The sequence below is a fragment of the Budorcas taxicolor genome, chromosome 9, assembly GCF_023091745.1.
Source record: "Budorcas taxicolor isolate Tak-1 chromosome 9, Takin1.1, whole genome shotgun sequence".
NCBI lineage: Eukaryota > Metazoa > Chordata > Mammalia > Artiodactyla > Bovidae > Budorcas > Budorcas taxicolor.
In genome coordinates this window covers 33,349,533-33,371,669 of record NC_068918.1, presented here as the reverse complement: position 1 = coordinate 33,371,669, position 22,137 = coordinate 33,349,533, and the positions used below count along the sequence as shown (strand labels likewise).

General features: G+C 36.0%; 1 protein-coding gene across 5 annotated transcripts in view; it reads left to right on the top strand.

The window, feature by feature from the left end:
- AFG1L (AFG1 like ATPase) overlaps nt 1-22,137 on the top strand; it is a 198,635-nt gene that overhangs the window by 139,174 nt on the left and 37,324 nt on the right. For all 5 annotated transcript variants that reach the window (XR_008199911.1, XM_052645769.1, XM_052645768.1 and 2 more), the window contains exons 9-10: nt 9,209-9,279; nt 9,536-9,636. Coding sequence is in view for 4 of the 5 variants with exons in the window: in XM_052645769.1 (XP_052501729.1) it covers nt 9,209-9,279; nt 9,536-9,636 (172 nt within the window). In the remaining variant the exon portion in view is untranslated. The remainder of the gene's footprint in view (nt 1-9,208; nt 9,280-9,535; nt 9,637-22,137) is intronic.

Genomic DNA, 22,137 nt, shown 5'->3' with positions numbered 1-22,137 from the left:
TACTGGAGTGGGGTGCCATTGCCTTCTCCGTTAGTAAAGTATACATAGGCTATATATACAATATGTACATGCATAGATAATATATATACTTACACATATAAAAGTACAGAGGAAAGTTGCTAACTTTCCTTAGAATTCTTATCTTGTTATTTCATCTTCAAATATATTTATAAGTAAAAATCTTCAACATAGGTCAAGCTAATCTGGCAAAAGTCCTATGTCTTTAGTTAATTTTGCTGTATACCTTTTCTTTTAACCTACTAAAACTCCCTGGCCTCTTTTTCTGAGGTGGATGTGATATCTTCTTCACTTAAACAGGAGTTAGAGATTCTTATTCTCCAGCTTCCTTTTTGTTTCTATTGTTGTTGTTTAAAATGTTCAATTATTTTAGCCTTTCTGAAATTTTAAGAAAAATAATTATTTTTGGATCTACCAAGTTGCAATTTTACATGTTACACCATTGATTTATTTGTGGGCATTGTTAATATATAGATTTAGTAGAAATTTTATATGGAGAGTGGGACTGAGAAGGAGGGTTGAAGGTCTGGAATTTGAGAGTTAAAGGCACTAGATCCTGCTTGCTTGCATTATACATAGGTCAAGATTAATGGAACCAGTTAAGTTACTCTCCAGGTGATTGAGAAGGGTGGGAAATTTAGAGACTGAAATGGATCTCTGCACAATCAATTAAGTCTTTGAGTGATTGAGAGGAAGATAAATACTAGGACAAAAATCCATCCTAACAACTGATTCTGTTATGTAAAACAAACCTACAGGATTTGAAATGCAACCAAGTCTGTTTTATATTAAGGAGAGTATAAACCAACTTAATCTTAGACCTGCCTCCAGCCCCAGATTATGTTTGGTGTGAGCACAAAGAGCTGTACAGCGTGAATGGACAAGGAATCAGTAGAGTGAGAAGGCTGACTGCCAGGGAAGTTTGGCACAAGAACTTTAAGAGGAAGGGGAAATTTCTCCCTCGTTGAATCAACTTTGGCTCTCTGGAATAGAGAACATGAAGAGAGAGGGACCAAGGAAAGCCAATTCTATTCTACTTGTTGATACCTTAACAAGCTGTTGATTTTTAAAGGGGGATAAAGGGGCAAAGTGTGGGTAGCATTCTGTTCCTCTGAGTCAATCCTAATGAAGTAGGAGGTTCTTAAAGAAATTAATTTCCATTTAAATTCATGTGTGACCCTCTTCTAGAAACCTCCCCTTGTTTTGGAATTTTTGTTGAGAATTTCAAACAATTCAGCAACAATAAGGTCTCTTTTGACATACTGTCTTTCTTGAGTGTAAGTTTTATATTGAATGCCTGATTTTAGACATAGAAATTTTCTCAAAATTGAGATTACTGATTACTTTCCTCTCTGTTTACTAATTTATTATGGAAAAATTAATCACGATTCTCATGCTTTTGAAGGAGTCAGGCTTTTAATCCAGGATTCCTATAGTTGTTGATGCCAAATTTCCTGGCAATGAAATAGTGGTCGATTCCAGGCCTTTTCTGACTTAAAGACACAGTAGTTCTACTTGACAGAAAACTCAACTGCAGTTTCTGAGTCTAGCATAAAAGTGACAGAAGCAATGAAATGGGTGGATTTTACCCAGAGCATTTAGAACAGAGGAAAAAGATTCTGTGCCCTGCTTGGGTCCCTCATACTCCGACCCCTGCCAAGAAAAAACAGTGGAAAAGAGTGACTCTGCTTCTTCTTCAAACATGACTTAATTCTCTGACCATAGTCACCTTTTGAGTATCTGTGAGCAGATTTTCTATTTTGCATCTCATCTGCTCCATTGAGGCATCCCACTGATGGGGCAGTTATCCAGAATTAGAAGTCCCTTAAATTCTTTATCCCTGCTCACTTGTAGCAGCTCATGTTTCTGTCTTCCCTTATGAGAGAAAAGGGAATATGATTCAGAGCATCTGAGCTTAATTCCTGTATTTTCTCCTGCTCGTTTTGATGCTGCTCAAGTCACTCTTCCTTAAGATATGCCTCTGTGGTTAAAATTGAACTACACAAAGCTGAGCAGAACACGTTCTTCCATCCATGTGACATGATATTCTTACAGCCCCAGAAGAAAATTCTGAATTTAGCTCCCCTTTTACACTGAAAAAATTTATGTTTAATTTAGTGGCATCTTTACGCTGTTGCTTTTCCATGCAACTGCTTTTGACTACCAGGCTTCATCCCTCCTCAGTTTTACTGGTTAGGTTGGAATACTTTTACGTATGTTTGTAATTTGAGAGTAATTTTAATCACTATTTGTATTTTATAGTCTATATCCATGTGTGGTTTTTGTACATTTGTTTTCTGAATATACCTGTTGACAACCTTGCATTGTATGTTCTAAACACTAGTTTTGTTTTTGTTTTTTTTGAAGTAGCTGACCCGTAACCTTTTGGGGAGCTTCACAGACATGATTGTATTTCTGAGAATAGATTTTTAGTGTAAGATAATGCTGCTGTCTTTTTAAATAGTTTCACTGGAAAACTAACAAGAGGGTCCTGGAGTTGCAGAATCACTGCTGTTACTCTGGTTTTTCTCCATTATAAGTGCATTTACCCCACCCCCCTTTTGGAAGTTAAAGACATTTTCTCTGGCTGAAATTTTTATAATAAAGTTACATTCTTGAAATTTACTACTTAAAAAAAGTCAAGTGGTCTTAGGTGTTTTAAGAATAGATTTTAAATTTTTCATAACATTTTACCAAGAAAATGCCTCTGTTACAGTTATATTGCAATGATTAAATCATATTTGTATTTTTATTTCATTTCTAAAAATAATTTGAGGCAGCTTAGACTAAAATTATTTATCATATGTCTACCATAATCACTAAAATGGAATATAAGGAGAATACCAAGTGTTGGCAAGAATGTGGAACAAGTAGAACTTTGTGTGCACTGTAAGTGTGGGAATAAATTGCTTCAACTCCTTTGGAAAGCTGCAGTATCTGCAGTAGATACTGGTAGTATCTACTAAGGTGAATGCAGATTTAGCCTATGAATAGCAATTTTACTCCAGCAAACATGTATAAGAAGTTTACCAAAAGGCTCATACTAGAATGTTCACAGTAGTGCTTACTCATAGTAGCTCCAAAATATAAATTACACAAATGCTCATTGTTAGGGACTGAATTGTGTTCCTCCAAAATTAATAGTTGGAGTCCTTACCCAAATGGGACTGTATCTGGGGGTAGGGCCTTTAAGGAGGTAGTTAATTGCATGAGGTCACATGGGTGGAACCCTCACCTCCTAGGACTGGTGTCTCTGTAAGAAGAGGAAGAGACACCAGAGGAAAGGCCATGTGAGGACATGCTCTGTGATTACCTGCTACTCTCCTCTGGTTCTTCATGCTTTAAGGACTGTAGGTTTTCTATTGGGATTTTAGTTGCCCTGAGCAGTACTGAGTTTATTGTCTTTAGTCTGAAAGCTATAAAAATGAGTAGCATGCCATTTCCCCCTTCTCCCAAGGATGGGCTTCTTCTAGAATCTACCTGCTTCTGTTCACTTTCCAGTGCCTTCAGGTTCCCTACTCTTGTACCTTTTGTGCAGTGTTTACAGCCGTCGTCATCGGGAGAGTCAGTCAGGGCAAAGCTTCACCCTCCAAGCAGTGTGACTCTTCTCTCTGTTCTGAGAGAGCACACCTTCCGTTACCTTCCTGAGAAGACTGAATGGGAAATACATATTTTTGAGGGCTCATCTGTCCAAAAATGTCCTTATGTGATTTGATTAATAATTTGGGCATGAATAATTTGACAATAATTTGACATAATAATTTGAATATTCCCTTCAAAACTTGTAGGCACTATGCCATTATCTTCACATTTCCATTATTGCTGTTGTGAAGTTTGATATGCAAGTTTCTTGATCTTTTATGTTTGACCTGTTTTTCCCTTTGAAATTCTTTAGGATAATTTTTCTTTATTCCTACTTTCCTGAAACTTGATGATAATGTGCCTTAGAATGTTTGTTTCCCCCGCTTCTTTGTGCTTGGTATTCATTGGATTCTTTCAATTTAGAAAATCATGTCCTTCAGTTCTAGAAAATTTAATTTTCTTTTTTCTTTGATAATTTGATTCTTCATTCCCCCTACTACCCCAGACTTTAGAATGACTCCCAGTTAGATATTGAACCTTCTTGATTTATCATCTAATTTTTTAATTTTCTATTTTATTTTCCATCTTTTTTCTATTTCTGCTATATTTTCTGAAAGATTACTTCAACCTTTTCCCTTAATTTTCTCTTTTTTTAGCTTTTTATTTTGTATTGGGATATAGCCAATTAACAAACAATGTTCTGACAGTTTCAGGTGACCATTTCCCTAAATTTCTTCTTTAGCATTCATTATTCAGAGCTCTTTCTTAGGCCCTAATTGTCCTTTTGGTTTATAGCATTTATGCAATGCAGTGTGCCTATATAAAAGGCATATTAGAGTATAACTTTCCCCTTTTGGTCTCTGTATTTTTTTCTTCCCTTCCTCCAAGATCCTTTTCTCTATTTCTTTATGTGATCTTTATCTTTTATGCTACAGGATTTCCTTAAATGCCTAGAAATGCTTTTGTTGTCCATTCACCTTAAGAATGAAGGTGATTGGAAGTTTGTGTACACAGATGGGGTTTTATTGATTGGTGGACTGAACTGGAGGGTAATAACGTAGCAGGTCAGGTTTTCCATTGAAGAACCCCCAGATGTCAGTATCAGCAGGTCTTTATTTTTTTGGCTATTCAGTTTCCTCCAGAAAGTTGTCTTCAATCTTTCTGTCTACTTTTTGGGATGGAAGCTTCCTGGACTGGTAGGGTTCTGGATGCTGAAGAGGTAAGGACTGTTAGTTTTGTTGTTTACTTTGAATTAGTGACTTTCAACCTTTCCAGTGTTAAAACTGTCCCAGACAGTAAATTTTCCGGTTTCAGCTGGAGTGGAGGTATTATAGGAGTCTGGCTGTCCAGGTGAAAAGAGGGAATCTAGGGAGCTGCCTTGGTGTTATTTTCAGACAATGCTCTTGTTTCCAGCCTGACCCTCACCTGTATCTTTGAGTGTATCTAGTACTGCCAAACCTTTGGTGGTGGTGGTAGTGGCTGGAGGGTAGAGCGGGGGAGGCTGTTGTGCGAAATGAATTGCTTCATCTCAGCTCACCTCCTACCTTCTGATTTCTTAGTCTACTAAGGTCCTGCTCATCGAAAGCAATGCCAGTCTTTCCTTCTTCCAGTCCCCTCTTATATTTCCTCAGGATATTCTTAGAATCACTTTCCCTCATCACTTGTTTTGAGGGGAGTAAATCACCCTCTTCTCTCCTAAAGGGAAGGGAGGGAAAAGACTCTTATCACAAATACGAGACACAAAAGCCCACGATTCCTGATCTTTCCCCTCCTTCTAAAGACACTATGGTGTGGGGAATAGAGGGGATGGTAGAGGTGCATGACGTTTACAGTAGGGCTGGTTATTCTCATGATTTACCCACAGGGGCAAGAGCCTGAATCCGGTTATTGGTGGCTTATTGGTGGTGCTTTCTAGCAATTTGGGGGTACTTAGCACTTCTACCCATCAACTTTGAGCCTTAATTACAATTCCAGGACAAGAGGGGAAAATTGCATATAATGACCTATTGTATAAGTGGATCCAAATGTACTTCAAATTCTCCATTGTTGGACATTTAGGTTCTTTGCACTTTAAAAAGAATTTTTTTATTTATTTTTGGTTGGGCTAGGTCTCCCTTACTGTGTGTGGGCTTTCTTTAGTTGTGATGAGTGGAGGCTGCTATTTGTCGTGGTGCTCAGGCTTCTCACTCTGATAGCTTCTCTTGTCGTGGAGCACAGACTCTGGGCTCACGGGCCTCAGTAGGTGCAGCACACATGTGGGTTCAGTGGTTCCGGCTCCTGGGCTCTAGAGCGCGGGCTCAGAAGTTGTGTTGCATGGGCTTAGTTGCTCCCCAGCAGGTGGGATCTTTCTGGACCGAGGATCCAGCTCATGTCCCCCGTGTTGGTAGGTGGACTATTAGCCACTATACCACCGGGGAAGCCCTGTTCTGTACTTTTTTTTGATGCTAGCAGTGTCACAGTGAACATCCTTACAGTCGTTAACCGTTATTATTTACACATGAGATTCCTATGAGTGGAATAGTGGGGTGATACGATATGCATGTTTCTAATGCTTTTATTACATATTATCTGGTTGTCTTGAACTCTTGTACCAATTTTACATTCTGTGGTACATAAGAAGGTTCTTTTTCCCCTTACCTATGCTTGTTCCAGCTATTTTATCTTTTTCCTTATCTTTGCCAGTTTGGATGAAAGAATGATCTCTCATGATTTTATATTGCATTTTTATCACTAGTAAGAATGAACCACTTTACATATGTGTTTTGCCCACTGAGCTATTTTTTTTAATGCCATTTGCCTGTTCAGGTCCTTTGACAGTTTTCCTATTGGAGTATTCAATTTTTTATATGTTAGAGCTTTTAATATATTGAAAATATTAAATATATGCCATAAATGTTGCCACTGTGTTTCCCAGTTTAATGTGCCTATATATTTTATTTATAATACTTTCCATTACTTAAAAAATTTTAAATTTTATGTATTCAGATCTTAGATAAAATGACCTATTTCTCTGAGTTTCGTTTTTCTCTTTAATAAAAATGTGATAATAATACATACTATATGGCAAGTGGGGATGGTATAGGTAAACTTATTGCTGCATAATAGCTGTTCAACCAATGATTGCTTTTTTTATTCCATGTGTGACACATTGAAAATGTTCAGAATCATCCAAATTTACTAGAATTACAAAACATATTCAAGATGTTTAAACCAGAGATATATGAACATGAATGTTAAGTAAAACTTTTAGGCTGGTAGAGACAGGTAAACTTTAATTTTTCTTGTTACTTGTCTAATTTTTATTCTTAAGGAAATTGATGAGCTCTGACTGATGCATCCTCTTAAGTAAGGAAATCTGAAGTCTGAATGGAATGTGAGACTAGTGTTTTCTTGTAAGTTATTGTTAAGGAATTATGAATATATTCATTTCTGATAATGATTTCTTTCATTGCATGTTTATTTTGTATCAGTATAGATACATCTGATAAAACCAAAATTACACACTAGCTCATCCTGCTGTTAAACAATACGAAGATAAGGTTTCTATCATCCAGAAAGTCAATAGAACTTACTCCCCAAGGTCAAGTGCAAGTTGGCCTTAAGTGGATAATAGTATGTTCAGTTGTGAGCTTACATAAACTGCTTTTATGAATGTTATTTTTAGACTATAACAATAAAAATTTTTATTTTAGGTAGGTGTTATAACTTCTGAGCAATCTTTTATGATAATATAATGGATTTCTTATACAATGCTATTATAATAAAAATAATTGTATCATTTCACATATAATTTCACTGTAAATGAAATCACTTATAGTATATTTCACAGATGTGGCCTAACTAAAGTCTAGTGAGCCATATTTTAATATTATAGTATATTTGAGCACAGAATAAAAAAAAATCAACACTGAGGAAGTTTATAAGAAATTGTTTGTTTACCAGATATGCTTTTAGAAACATAACTGTCTTCTCTTTTGGTTATTTTTCCAAATTCATTTTTCCCTCTTTATTGGGTAACATGCCTAACATAAGGACAGGGTAACTTACTGAAAGCCAGCAGATGTCCAGGGTTGTCAACATTGCTCTCTTCTTTATATATCCTTTTAAAAATATCTCCCTTCTCCATCAGTTGTGTGTGTATACACCACTCTTGCAAAGTGGAGGTGATTCCAAATGAATCCCTGTGAATGATGTTGGCAAAGCCATCTAAACATACACGTGCTTGGTGTGGGCACTGACGTTTATGTTGGTTTATAGGATTTCTTTGTACCTTCAAAATTATTTATTCTGTCTATAATCACTGTTTCTATAGTGTCATTTTATTACCTTAATACAGCTCTATTCAATTATCATACAAGGCTTTATATAAGTCAGATAGCATTCCCCTGCAAAGCTAACCATTTTAAATGATATTTTAAAGATCCTTGAGGTGGAGTGGCTACTATTTGAAATGTGACAGTTCCAAACTCTTCATAGTGACTGTGTGCTTTGTTGCAGTTTAAAGACATTTACTATAGAACTTTTGAAGAATTAGGTGCTTGTGTATTAAATGCCTGCCACCTGACAATTATCTCAAGGAAGAAATTATTTTGGTTTAGTTTAAGCTTAATGTAAAGAAAAAATAATTTATGAGTTTTCAATAAGACTTTAAGATGGATTCCAGAACTGAGTTTAATTGCTTCCACACCTAGATAAGAGTGATTTATGTGTCAAAATTAAGCATATTGGCAGGTCATCCTGTGTAAGTTTGTACATAGAGTTGAAGTAAACTTATATTTTCACTTGAAGTTTTTTTAACAGCATTTATTTCTTCTGCCAGTTATTTTAGTTCATTGACTTAATTTATCAACCCTTCTTTAAAAAAAAAGTGAGAGGAAAAAAGGCCATAGTATTATCACATTTGTATATGTGGGTTTCCTAAACCATATGGTGATTTCTAATTAGAATACAAAGGATTCTTTGAGGAGACTAACTTCATAGTATCTGCAATGGTGGGCATCACAGAAGAAGAGAGTTTTCTTGGATTTCCAACAAGGACATTTTTGAGAGAAACTGTGTGGTCTGTAATTGTCTTTGTATTCGAAGTCTGATAAAGTTATTGATGTGCAGATCAAGTTGGTATTTTGAAGCTGGTAATTTAATTCTGGATGTTTGATCCTCTCAGTCAGTGGTTTGACTTGATTTTTTTAAAAGGCAGCTTCAATATTTAATTTCACATGTACCCTCTCAGTAGAGATTTCAAAGGATACTTTGCTGGATCCTTGACTGCCTTGTCTATTTGTTCTTGTTTTGCATGCAAGAGAGAGCCAGAAGCCTTTCTTCTCATTGTGTACACATCGTATTAATGGATTTACTCTGCCTGTATCGTCTCATTACTGGAAACAGCCAGAAGCACAGAAGTCTTTCAGTGTATGCAAATAAGGCAGAATCATCTACCTGAGAGTTAATATTCTCTGCTTTTAAGTGTATTCTAAATCTAATGTTTGTATTTAGAGCATAACATCCTGTTCTTTTTTTTATAGGCAAAAAGCTAAGCAGGCTCAGGCAGCTGTTTGATGTTGGCTTCAAGTGTTATTAATTTCATATTCTATTATTCTTTTCACTGTAGCACAAGTGAAGCTGATGTGGAGGCTGTCATGGATAAGTTGTTTGATGAGCTGGCTCAGAAACAAAATGATTGTACGTAAGTTAATTTCTCTTGAAAGAGAATACATTTAGAACACAATGCCCAATCTCCACTGACCAATTAATAAGTTCCATTGCTGTATATGGGTTGATGCCACGCTCAAGTGGCAGTCATTGTATCAGCATTTTGTCTAATTTATGTGTTGAATCATGTGCTATTATTCATCAAGCTATGCATTTCCTATCTGTAAGAGATGAATTTTATAGTAATTATCCAGACAAGATTGAGTCTTTGTTCATGTTCCCATAGTAACTAGACCAAGGATTCTAAAAGTGCAAGGCAGAGAGCTGCGGCTGAATAAAGCTTGTGGAACCGTTGCCGACTGCACATTTGAAGAGCTGTGTGAGAGAGTGAGTATCCAGACACGTTCAGACTCAGTGGCCTTTTCACATGTTAAAATACTTCATATTTTCCTCCATGCCTGTTTCAAATTTTAAAATACAATTTACTGAGTCAGAACTGGTTTATTAGTCTCATTAAGAGAAATACTCATCTGTATATGCCCATGTGCTTTTTATAGATATTGGCAAAAAATTTACACTTAGAAGGGCTCTAACACAAAATTAGAAATACAGAGAGAGCTGTCAACTATTGCTGGAAGCAAAACTAAAATGGGCTTTCGGGATATTGTGTAAAAGTCAAATGTAAGAAAATTTCGTTTTAAAAAAGATACGAAGTTAGTATGTGGGGAAAGGAAGATGATGTAGTACTAGCATGATCCAGGAAGTATGATGTAAAAGAGTTTCCATTCCTTGTTCTCATGTATCCTCTGTTATTGTTATAATATCTGACCTATTTGGGTCAGGTTAAGGAAAGTGAATTTTTTTAACTGTGACATCTATATTACATAATAGTATTTCCAACAAAGAAAAAAATATATACACACCTTTTCATATAAATGAGGGAGACATTGATTACAAATTAATTATAGATATGAATTCTTTCTTTTAAAAGCTCTGGGAATTCTCAGGACTCAATGAGTATTCAGTTGATTATAAATCTTAAGAAAAACAAAGTCAATGAAATATAACTTTAAGCATAATACCTCATTGTCATGTATAATGTATCATTCCAACTGATCTCTCTGATTTGTCTTGACTTTTAAGTAACTAAAAAGGAATTATTTTTCAGGGAGAAGAGAAAATATTTTTTATACCTGCTAGCCATTTTATGGCTACTTTTCTTAAAAACTAGTAACTTCATTACTTCTAAATTTGTAATTTTCAACCCAGAGAGAAGAATCCAATCTAACAGATGATATCACAGTAATAAAGCACTTCAAGACCCATAATGATTAGGATGAATTAGAATCCTCAGACAGGTTGATAATGTCAGTGTCGGTTATGAAAGTCATTCTGGGTAATATGGACCGTTCATACTTCTATTGGGTCAATCTCATCAAGGTCCTAATAACCTAATATCTTTAGGCATAATTTTATTAGGGTTTTCATTTAAGTTTTACTTACTTTGCCCAAGAAATAAACTTGGGAAAACTCTCATATCTCTGCGAAGCTTACCCTACTTCCATAGAAGGGGACCTAGTGAGGAAAGGGAAGGACAGATCAATTGTGTCTTGGGGTAGTAGGGCAAAGGTAGGTCTCTTAGAGCAACTACTGAGTTTTAATCTCTTTTTTTCCTATGTGCTCATTATTTCAGGATACTTAGTACCAGGAGAAAATCACTAATCAGGGACTAAAATCTTCATAGTCTACTGTATGGGGGTCATGAAGAAGATGAGTGATTGGAACATTACCTTGAAAAATTGAGATAACACATAAAAATAATTATTTTTATCTTATTGGAACATTACCTTGAAAAATTGAGATAACACATAAAAATAATTATTTTTATCTTATTTGACAAAAATATGGATTATAATAGGAACTAAGAACTAAATTCCTTACTATTTATTTTTTGGCATACCTTTTTTGACAAAATTTTAGGATGATAAAATAGTATATCCCATTTCATAATTTGGTTGTTTGAGTACATGGAAAGCCCTGTTTTGGAGAAGGCAGTGGCACCCCACTCCAGTACTCTTTCCTGGAGAATCCATGGATGGAGGAGCCTGGTAGGCTGCAGTCCATGGGGTCGCTAAGAGTCGGACACGAATGAGCAACTTCACTTTCTCTTTTTACTTTCATGCATTGGAGGAGGAAATGGCAACCCACTCCAGTGTTCTTGCCTGGAGAATCCCAGGGACGGGGGAGCCTGGTGGGCTGCCGTCTATGGGGTCGCACAGAGTCGGACACGACTGAAGTGACTTAGCACAAAGCCCTGTTTAATTCATGAACATTTCAGTTACTTTCTTTTAAAGTTCATATGATGTCATTGTCCTTGTTGAGTTTTTTCTTTCTTCAAGTTGGCTAGATCTTCATTTGTCAGTGACTTTGAATACGTTTACTTTATATCCATATTATAATTGTAGGATACTTACTACCTCAGACTGGATGACTGACATTGAATATTGACATGATAGGTTGGATTAAGCTAGTATTAAGCTGTGATGCAAGTTTGAGGAAGGATTATATATTTTTTAATTGAAATATAACTGACCTACTAACGTGTTAGTTTCCAGTGTACAACATAGTGATTTCAATACTTTTATACATTGCAAGATGACCACCACAGTAAATCTAGTTAACACCTATTACCTTATATAGTTAAAAATTTTTTTTCTTGTGATGAGAATTTTTAAGATCTACTAGCAACTTTGAAATATGCAATATAATATTATTAATTATAATTCTCATGCTATACATTATATCCCTATGACTTATTTATTTTATAACTGAAAGTTTGTACCTTTTGACCTCTTTCACCCATTTCTTCCACTCCCCAAGCCCCATCCCTTGCAGCCACTAATCTGCTATCTGTAGGTATAAGCTTGTTTTCTTGTTTTGTTTTTGTATTTTTAGATTCCACATATAAGTGAGATCATGCAGTATGTGTCTTTCTCTCTCTGACTTACTTCACTTAGCATAATGCCCTCAAGGTCATTCCATGTTGTTGCAAATGGCAAGATTTCATTCTTTTTTATGGCCAAATAATATTTCAGTATGTAGGTATACCACATTTGCTTTCATTCATTGACTGGCACTTAGGTTGTTTCCATGTCTAGACTATTGTAAATAATGCTGCAGTGATTATATGGTACATATTATAATTTCAAGTTACTGTCTTCATTTTCTTCAGATAAATACTGAGAAGTAGAATTGCTGGATCATATGGTAGTTCTATTTTTAATTTCTCAAGGAACCTCCATAATGTTTTCCATAGTATCTGCACCAATTTACATTCCCACCAATAGTGTTTAAGGGCTCCTTTTTCTCTACATCCTCACCAACACTTATTTCTAGTCTTTTTTTTTTTTTTTTTTACTTTACAATACTGTATTGGTTTTGCCATACATTGACATGAATCTGCCACGGGTGTACATGAGTTCCCAGTCCTGAACCCCCCTCCCACCACCCTCCCCATATCATCTCTCTGGGTCATCCCAGTGCACCAGCCCCAAGCATCCTGTATCCTGTATCAAACCTAGACTGGCGATTCGTTTCTTACTTGATAGTATACATGTTTCAATGCCATTCTCCCAAATCATCCTACCCTCTCCCTCTCCCTCAGAATCCAAAAGTCTGTTGTACACATCTGTGTCTCTTTTGCTGTCTCACATACAGGGTCATCATTACCATCTTTCTAAATTCCATATATATGTGTTAGTATACTGTATTGGTGTTTTTCTTTCTGGCTTACTTCACTCTGTATAATAGGCTGCAGTTTCATCCACCTCATTAGAACTGATTCAAATGTATTCTTTTTAATGGCTGAGTAATACTCCATTGTGTATATGTACCACAGCTTTCTTATCCATTCATCTGCTGATGGACATCTAGGTTGCTTCCATGTCCTGGCTATTATAAACAGTGCTGCGATGAACATTGGGGTACACGTGTCTCTTTCAATTCTGGTTTCCTCGGTGTGTATGCCCAGCAGTGGGATTGCTGGGTCATAAGGCAGTTCTATTTGCAGTTTTTTAAGGAATCTCCACACTGTTTTCCATAGTGACTGTACTAGTTTGCATTCCCACCAACAGTGTAAGAGGGTTCCCTTTTCTCCACATCCTCTCCAGCATTTATTGCTTGTAGACTTTTGGATTGCAGCCATTCTGACTGGTGTGAAATGGTACCTCATTGTGGTCTTATCTTTTTTATGCTAGCCATTCCAACTGATATAAGGTGATATCTCACTGTGGATTTGAATTGTATTTCCCTGAGAATTAGTGACATTACACATCTCATGTATCTGATGGCCATCTATATTTTCTTTGGAAAAATATCTGTTTAGATCATCTGCCCATTTTAAAATTGGATTTTTTTTTTTTTTTGCTATTGGATGAGTTCTTCATATATTTTGGATGTTAACCCCTTATCAGATGTGTGATTTGCAAATTTTCTTCCATTCAATAGGTTGCCTTTTCATTTTGCTGATGGTTTCCTTTACCATGCAGAAGTTTTTTAGTCTGATGTATTCCCACTTTATTTTTGATTTTGTTGCTTTTGGTTTTGGTGTTAGATTTAAACAACATCACCAAGGCTTAGGTTAAGGAGCTTACTGCCCATGTTTTCTTCTAAGAGTTTTATGGTTTCAGGTGTTATCTTCGATTTTTTGAGTTAATTTTTGTGTGTGGGGTAAGATAGTGAACAGGTTTCATTCTTTTGCACGTGGCTGTCCACTTTTCACACCGTTTATTGAAGAGACTGTCCTTTCCCTATTGTATGTTCTTGGCTGCTTTGTCATTAATTAATTGACCATATACATGGATTTATTTCTGGGTTCTCTGTTGTATTCCATTAATCTGTGCACCTAGTTTCATACAAATATTATGCTCTTTTGGTTACTATAGCATTGTAATATAGTTTGAAATTGGGGAGCATGATGCCTATAGCCTAGAGAAATTCTTAAGATTTCTTTGGGTATTCAGGCTCTTCTTTGGTTTCACATAAATATTTTTTTTAATTTTATTTTTACTTTATTTTACTTTACAATACTGGATTGGTTTTGCCATACACTGACATGAATCTGCCACGGGTGTATACGAGCTCCCAATCCTGAATCCTCCTCCCACCTCCCACCCCATATCATCTCTCTGGATCATCCCCGTGCACCAGCCCCAAGCATCCTGTATCCTGCATCGAACATAGACTGGCGCTTCGTTTCTACATGATAGTATACATGTTTCGATCCCATTCTCCCAAATCATCCCACCCTCTCCCTCTCCCTCAGAGTCCAAAAGTCCGCTCTACACATCTGTGTCTCTTTTGCTGTCTCGCATACAGGGTCATCGTTACCATCTTTCTAAATTCCATATATATGTGTTAGTATACTGTATTGGTGTTTTTCTTTCTGGCTTACTTCACTCTGTAGAATAGGCTCCAGTTTCATCCATCTCATTAGAACTGATTCAAGTTTATTCTTTTTAATGGCTAAGTAATACTCCATTGTGTATATGTACCACAGCTTTCTTATCCATTCATCTGCTGATGGACATCTAGGTTGTTTCCATGTCCTGGCTATAATAAACAGTGCTGCAATGAACATTGGGGTACACATGTCTCTTTCAATTCTGGTTTCCTCGGTGTGTATGCCCAGCAGTGGGATTGCTGGGTCATAAGGCAGTTCTATTTGCAGTTTTTTAAGGAATCTCCACACTGTTCTCCATAGTGGCTGTACTAGTTTGCATTCCCACCAACGGTGTAAGAGGGTTCCCTTTTCTCCACACGTTCTCCAGCATTTATTGCTTATAGACTTTTGGATTGCAGCCATTCTGACTGGTGTAAAACACATAAATTTTTTGATTGTTCTATTTTTATGAAAAATACCATTGGAGTTTTGGTAGGGAGTGCATTGGATCTATAGCTTGCTTTGGGTAGTGTGAACATTTTAACAATATTAATTCTTCTGATCCATAAGCATGGACTTATTTAATAAGTTTCACTTATTTATATCTTCTTTAATTTCTTTCATTAATCTCTTGTAGTTTTCAGCAAATAGGTCTTTCCTCTTCTTAGTTAAATTTATTCTCAAGTATTTTATTCTTTTTGATGCAATTATAAATCAGATTGTTTTCTTAATTTCTCTTTCTGATAGTTTGTTATTAATGTATAGAAACATAACAAATTTTTGTATATGATTTTGTGTCCCATGACTTTGCTGAATTCTTTTTATTAGTTCTAACAATTTTCTGGTGGAGTCGTTAGAGTGTTCAATATGTGGCGTGTCATTCGCAAACAGTGACAGTTTTATTTCTTCCCTTTTAATTTGGATGCCTTTTACTTCTTTTTCTTGCTTAATTGCTCTGGCTGGAACTTGCAATACTATGTTGAATGAAAGTTCTGAGAGTGGGCATCTTTGTCTTGTTCTTGATCTGAGAGGAAAAACTTTTAACTTTTTGCCATAGAGTCTGATGTTAGCTATGGGCTTATTAGATATGACCTTTACTATACTGAGGTACATTACCTCTGTATCCACTTTGTTGAAAATTTTTATCATTAATGGATGTTGAATTTTATCCAAATGCTTTTACTGCATCTCTTGAGATCATTAAATGATTTATATCCTTCATTTTGTTAATTTAGTGTGTCCAAATTGACTACTTTGTACATGTTGAACCATCCTTGCATAACTGGAATAAATCCCAATCCCATTTTAATATTGTGTGATCCTTTTAATGTACTGATGAACTTGGTTTGCTAGTATTTTGTTCAAGATTTTTGCATCTGTGTTCATCAGGGATATGCATGCCCAGTTGTGTCTGATTCTTTGTGACTGCACGGACCATAGCCCACCAGCTTTCTCTGTCCGTGTGATTATCCTGGCAAGAATACTGGAATGGGTTGGCATTTCCTCCTCTATGGGATCTTCCCAACCCAGGGATCGAACCTGTGTCTCCTGCATTGCAGGCAGATTCTTTACCACCCAGTCACCTGGGAAGCCATCAGGGGTCTTGGCCTGTAATTTTCTTTTCTTATGACATCCTTGTCTGGTTTTGGTATCAGGATAATACCAGCCTTGTTAAATGAATTTGGAAGTGTTACCTCTTCTGTTGTTTAGAAAAGTTTGGGAAGTATTGGTATTACTACTTCTTTGAATGCTTCATAGAATTCACCAGTGAAACTGTCTGGTTTTTGATTTTAGGAGGTTTTTGATTTTTGATTCAATTTCACTGCTAAATTTGCTGTATTTTTTCATGATTCAGTCTTGGTACATTGTATGCTTCTAGGAATTTATCCATTTCTTCTAGATTGTCAAATTTGTTGATGTATAATTGTTTATAAGAGTCTCTTTTTAATTTAATTTTTAAATTGAAGTATAGTTGATTTACAATGTTGTGCCAATCTCTGCTATACAGCGAAGTGACTCAAACACATATAGACATTTATTTAAAAAAATATTCTTTTCTATTATGATTTATCACAGGATATTGAATATAGTTCCCTATGCCATGTAGTTTACATCTGCTAATCCTACACTCTCAGTCCTCCCCATCCCTCTCCCCCTCCCCCTTGGAAACCGCAAGTCTGTTCTCTGTGTCTGTGAGTCATTTGTGGCTATGTTTATTTGTGCCATATTTTAGATTCCACATATAAGTAATACCATATGGTATTTGTCTTTCTCTTTCTGACTGACTTCACTTAGTGTGATAATCTCTGATGGTATCCATATTGCTGCATATTATATCCATATTGGCATTATTTTCCTGTTTTTTATGGTTGAATAGTATTTCATTATATATAGGGACCACATCTTCTTTATCCATTCATCAGCCAGACATTTAGGTTGTCTCCATGTTTTGGTTATTGTAAATAATACTGCTGTGTACACATTATAGTCTCTTTGATCCCTTGTATTTCTGTGGTATCAATTGTAATGTCTCCTCTTTAATTTCTGATTTTATTTAAGTCCTCTGTTTTTCTCTTGGTGAATCTAGCTAAAGGTTTGTGAATTTTGTTTTCAAAGAACCAGTTCCTAATTTTATTGATCTTTTCTATCGTCTTTGTAGGCTCTATTTTATTTATTTCCATGCTGATCTTTGTTATTTCATGAAGGGCTACATTTTAAAGTTTGTTTGTTTGTTAGTATTTTCTTGGTATGATGATTTTGCATTTCTTTGCAACCCTTGAAAACTATGTCAGTTCAGATATTGAACACTTTGCAGGAAGAGGACTCCTGTACCTCTCCCAGCTCCAAGCACAGTTCCTCAGATCTGAAATCCTGCAAGTTAACATCTGGTCTTTTGGTCTGTGGGATTCCCATTCTCTGCAAATCTAATGTTCAACACTATCCTGCCCAGAGAAACAGTCTCAATTAGGAGACCCTATAGTACCTTCATAGTAATAATAGCAAACATTACCATGTACAGGCATCATTCTAAGTACTTTATATATATTAATTAATTTAATACTTACAATAGGGAGGTACTACTATCCCAATTTATAGGTGGAGAAATTGAGGCACCAAGATATTAAGTTACTTTCCTAAGATCACATAGCTAGTCAGTGGCAGAGCCCAAGACTTGAACTCCTTGGTAGCCTAGGAGTCAGATTCTGTGCTCTTAATCACTACAGTATATCTGAAATACTGTCCTGGAAAAATTCTACATCAAATCTTTAGTATAATTCTGGTTCTACCATGAAATACAATCAGGTACTTTGTGAATTGTCACATCTGAGCTAAACCTTAAGCCTTATGTCAAGCATGAAACTGGCTGGGGAGCAGATAACCTCCAGTCTGAGAGACCTGCCTCTCTGTTAGAACCTTAGTGCAGAACTCTCCGACTCACATACCTTGTCATGTCCACTGGGAATGGGCCCAGCTACTGACCTCTCCATTCCCCTAAAGGCAACCTAGGGCCTGTGCCTTCAGGATAGGGACCTCATGCCTTAGGCAGCCTCATTCCTTTGCTCCTTAGTAAAAAAAATATCATTTTTTTCCTCCCAATCATGATATGAAAAAAGTTGGGAAGCCCTGCCTTGGAGAACTGTGGGAAGGTAAAAGAGAATATGTTTGAATGATCTTTGTTCCCTATCACTCCCTCCACATTAGAGCTGTGGAAAGGAAAGTGGAGCAGATTCATTTCTTCAGACATAACATGAACTTTAGGGTTTTCTTTCCTTTCCTTGACATAGTTACTTGGCTTAATCACAGGGTAATGGAGAAGTCAGAAATATCATTAGTGCAGTCAGTGGTTTTTGAAGTGTGGTTCTTAGAAGTCCAGGGGCCAGAGACACTTTCAAAGGTCCTAGAGGTCAAAACTCTCTCTAATAATACTAGGATACTGTTTGCCTTTTCCATTGTGGTGACATTGGCAATAATAGAGCAAAAGCACTAGTGGATAAAACTGCTGGTGCTTTAGCATGAATCAAGGCAATGGCACCAATCAATGTTATATTCTTCATTGCCTGTGTACTTACAGTGCCACTCTAAAATGTCCTTGAAGAAGCAGTAAAAATGATTAATATTGTTCAGTCTCAACTGTTGAGAACATGGTCATGAAGGAAGAATATCTAAAGTTCTTCTGCTGTATTCCAAATACGAGGGTTGTCTTTAGTAAAAGCATTTGTGCAGTTGTTTGATTTGTTAGCTAAACTACCTACTTTTTTCATGGAACACCATTTTCACTTGGAAGGATAAGTGATAGACAGACTATGGTTATTCAGGTTTGGCAGACATTTTCTCAGTGTTTAACAGACATTTTCTTGAAAATGAATAAAGAAAAAGTTCACTTCTTTCATTTTAAGAAAGCAACTACCAGTATTTGTTGCCAATGATAAAATTTGAGCAAACGAGTGAAAAGTGGAATTTTGGAAAACTTGTTGCTGCCACCATGAACTTGGTATCTCTTCCCAGTTCTTAAGTATTTTTTTTTCCTGATGAGATTGATGGTGATATTAACAAAGATCTGGTATTGTATAATTAAATACATTTAGAAGATATCCATAACTCTTTGAATGAATATTTTCCAATAACCAATGTATACTCTTACGATGAAGGTCCATTTAAAATACAAGAAAGATGAATGGATTTTAATATAACAGAATTTTTAAAATATGCTAGTATTGTTTTATATTCTGCATTACAACTGTCATTTTAAAAATTACGTCTTGTCAAATTTAAAAAAAATTTTGAATAGACTTATTTTTTAGAACAGTTTTAAACTTACAGAAAAATTGAGATGGTAGTCTAGAGAGTTTTCATATACTCCCAAATCCAGCTTTCCCTGTAATTAACATCATACATTACTATTGTATATTCATTGTAATTAATGAGCCATTATTGATATTATTTTAAATTTATTCATTTATTATTTAGATACATCAAGTCTCAGTTGCATGGTGCACAGTCTTGGTAGTTATGTAGCTTGGGCTTAGTTGCCCTGTGGCATGTGGGATCTTAGTTTCCTGACCAGGAATCACCCCTGCGTCTCCTGCATTGGAAGGCCGGTTCTTAACCATTGGACCAGGGAAGTCCCTATATTGATATTGTTAACTAAAGTCCATATATTATTCAGATTTCCTTAGTTTCTACCCAGTATTCAATTTCTGTTCCAGGATCCCATCCAGGGCACCACATTACCTTTAGTCATCATGCCTCCTTAGATTCCTCTTGGTTGTAACAGTTTCTCAGACTTTCCTTGCATTTGATGACCCTGACAATTTTGAGGCATACTGGTCAGTTATTTTGTAGAATGTCCGTCAATTGAGATTTGTCTGGTGTTTTCTCCTATCTTGACTGGAAATGTGGACTTGAGGAGGAAGCCCACAGAGGTCAAGTGTTATTTTCATCAAGTCATATCAAAGGTACATATTATTAACATGACTTGTCACTGTTGATGTTAACCTTGATCACACTTGTCTGATGTAGTGTTTGTTGGGCTTCTCCACAATGAAGTTACCCTTTTCCTCCTTTTTCCTTAGTGAGCTCTTTGAAAGGAAGTTCTTATTGAGTTTTCATATAGCAGCAAAGAAGAAAATCCACATTTATCTAATAAGGCTGTTAAAAGACTTTTCCCTTTTCCACTACATATTTGTGTGAGGCTAGATTTTCTTCAACCAACCTATGGTTGGTTCAGCTAAAGCAACATGTCACAGTATTTTGACTATAGAAGCAGGTATGAGAATTCCACTATCTTCTATCATGCCAGGCATTAAAAAGATGTGCAAAAAGTATAAAACAATTTTATAAAAATATTCCTCTTACAAAATTATTTTCATTTTAGAAAATATAATTATTTTCACAAAAGTTTTATTTTTGTTATTTTTATAGGTTGACTATAAGTTTTATCATTGCTATTTAAAATAAATTAATAAATATTTTAGAATTTTCTCAGTTTTCATTGCTAATACAGTAAATATTGGGAGATAAAACCTGCAGAAACTAAAGCTCGTGGGTTCTTCAATAATTTTTAAGAGTGTTAGGGAGTCCTGAAACCATAAAGTTTGGGAACTACTTTCTTTAGAGTTAAATTTCTGTGAACCTAAAATGAAAGTGCCCTCTATTCAAAGAAAGCAAACCAAAACTGAATTCTAAAGGCTTAATGAGTGAACTGACTATACCTAAATTTTCCTTATTGAGAAATGTAATTTTTACACCTGCAGAAAATTGTTTCCTCAGCTGATAACTGTGCTCACAAGTAACTGTTTGCAAGAGTAGTTTGTTATTTGTGTCTTAAAAATAATGACCGGTGGCCAGGTGTGTTTGCAAAAAGTCTGAGCAGAAAAATATATCCATTGATGCATATGCATGGGTGTATATGTTGTTCACTGTCAACTTTTTGTTCATTAGCTTTCTTCTGTGGTTCTTAGTATTCAAGGAATGGAGATCCATCAGATATGTGTTTTGCTTTTCAACTGTCTGTTAGTCTTGATTATGTCATATTAATATGTATATTGTTAGACTTATCAAATTGTATCAAACAGAATCTCTTGGGGAGTGTTGCTAAAAGAGATTTCCCTTCTCGTTCTTTGTTCTCTCTCTATTTCATTTGTTGTATTCCAAATGAAACCACTGAATAGGGACTACTTCTGGTTTGTGTACCTGGTACACTCTCAGTAAATACTAAAGGATGAATAGCTTTTATCTCCACTGTTTGGCCGAGAGTCAAGGCTGATGGTGTTTAGATGCCAGTGGCGGTGATTAGCATCAGGGAATAAGGGCATTAATCACCAGAGCTGAGGCAGCCCAAGAATCTCCTTGGCTATTTACCTTCCTGGCAGCAAAACCATTCTGGTAACATGGCTGATCCATGTGTGTCTGTTCCCCAGATATTCTGACCTCTGCCTGAATAAGGCAGTCTACCACCCTGGCTAAAGCATAGGAACAGGTAGGGCAGAAATGAGATTCCAAGGAGCTGGGTAGAGAATGGGTCAAATTATTGTAGGGAGGAAGGTAAATCCAATGTCAAAAATGAGTCTTAGGTCTTTCTGTCCTTTATGTTTCCCTGACCTCATTCCCAGTCGACCTTTTAGGTAAAAAGTCATAGTCTTGGTGTTGAAAGTCACCTTGAAAGCCATCTTATCTAACCACCATTTATCCAGTCTTGAATTCTCCCTACAAACTCTTGCTTGCCTTGCTGTGCCAGTTTGAGGGGTGCAATTAAATGTATGAGAAGGAATTTAAGACATATGCACTAAGATGGTAAGCTTCAACATACATACCTGGACCCAACTGTTTCATATGGGCCCTCCGGATTATGAGGAAAGTTTTTGGGAAAAAACCTCATAATTGACCCACACCATAATTTGATTTAACAAGTTAAGGTATATGCTAGTAACTTTTAACCTGAATCTACA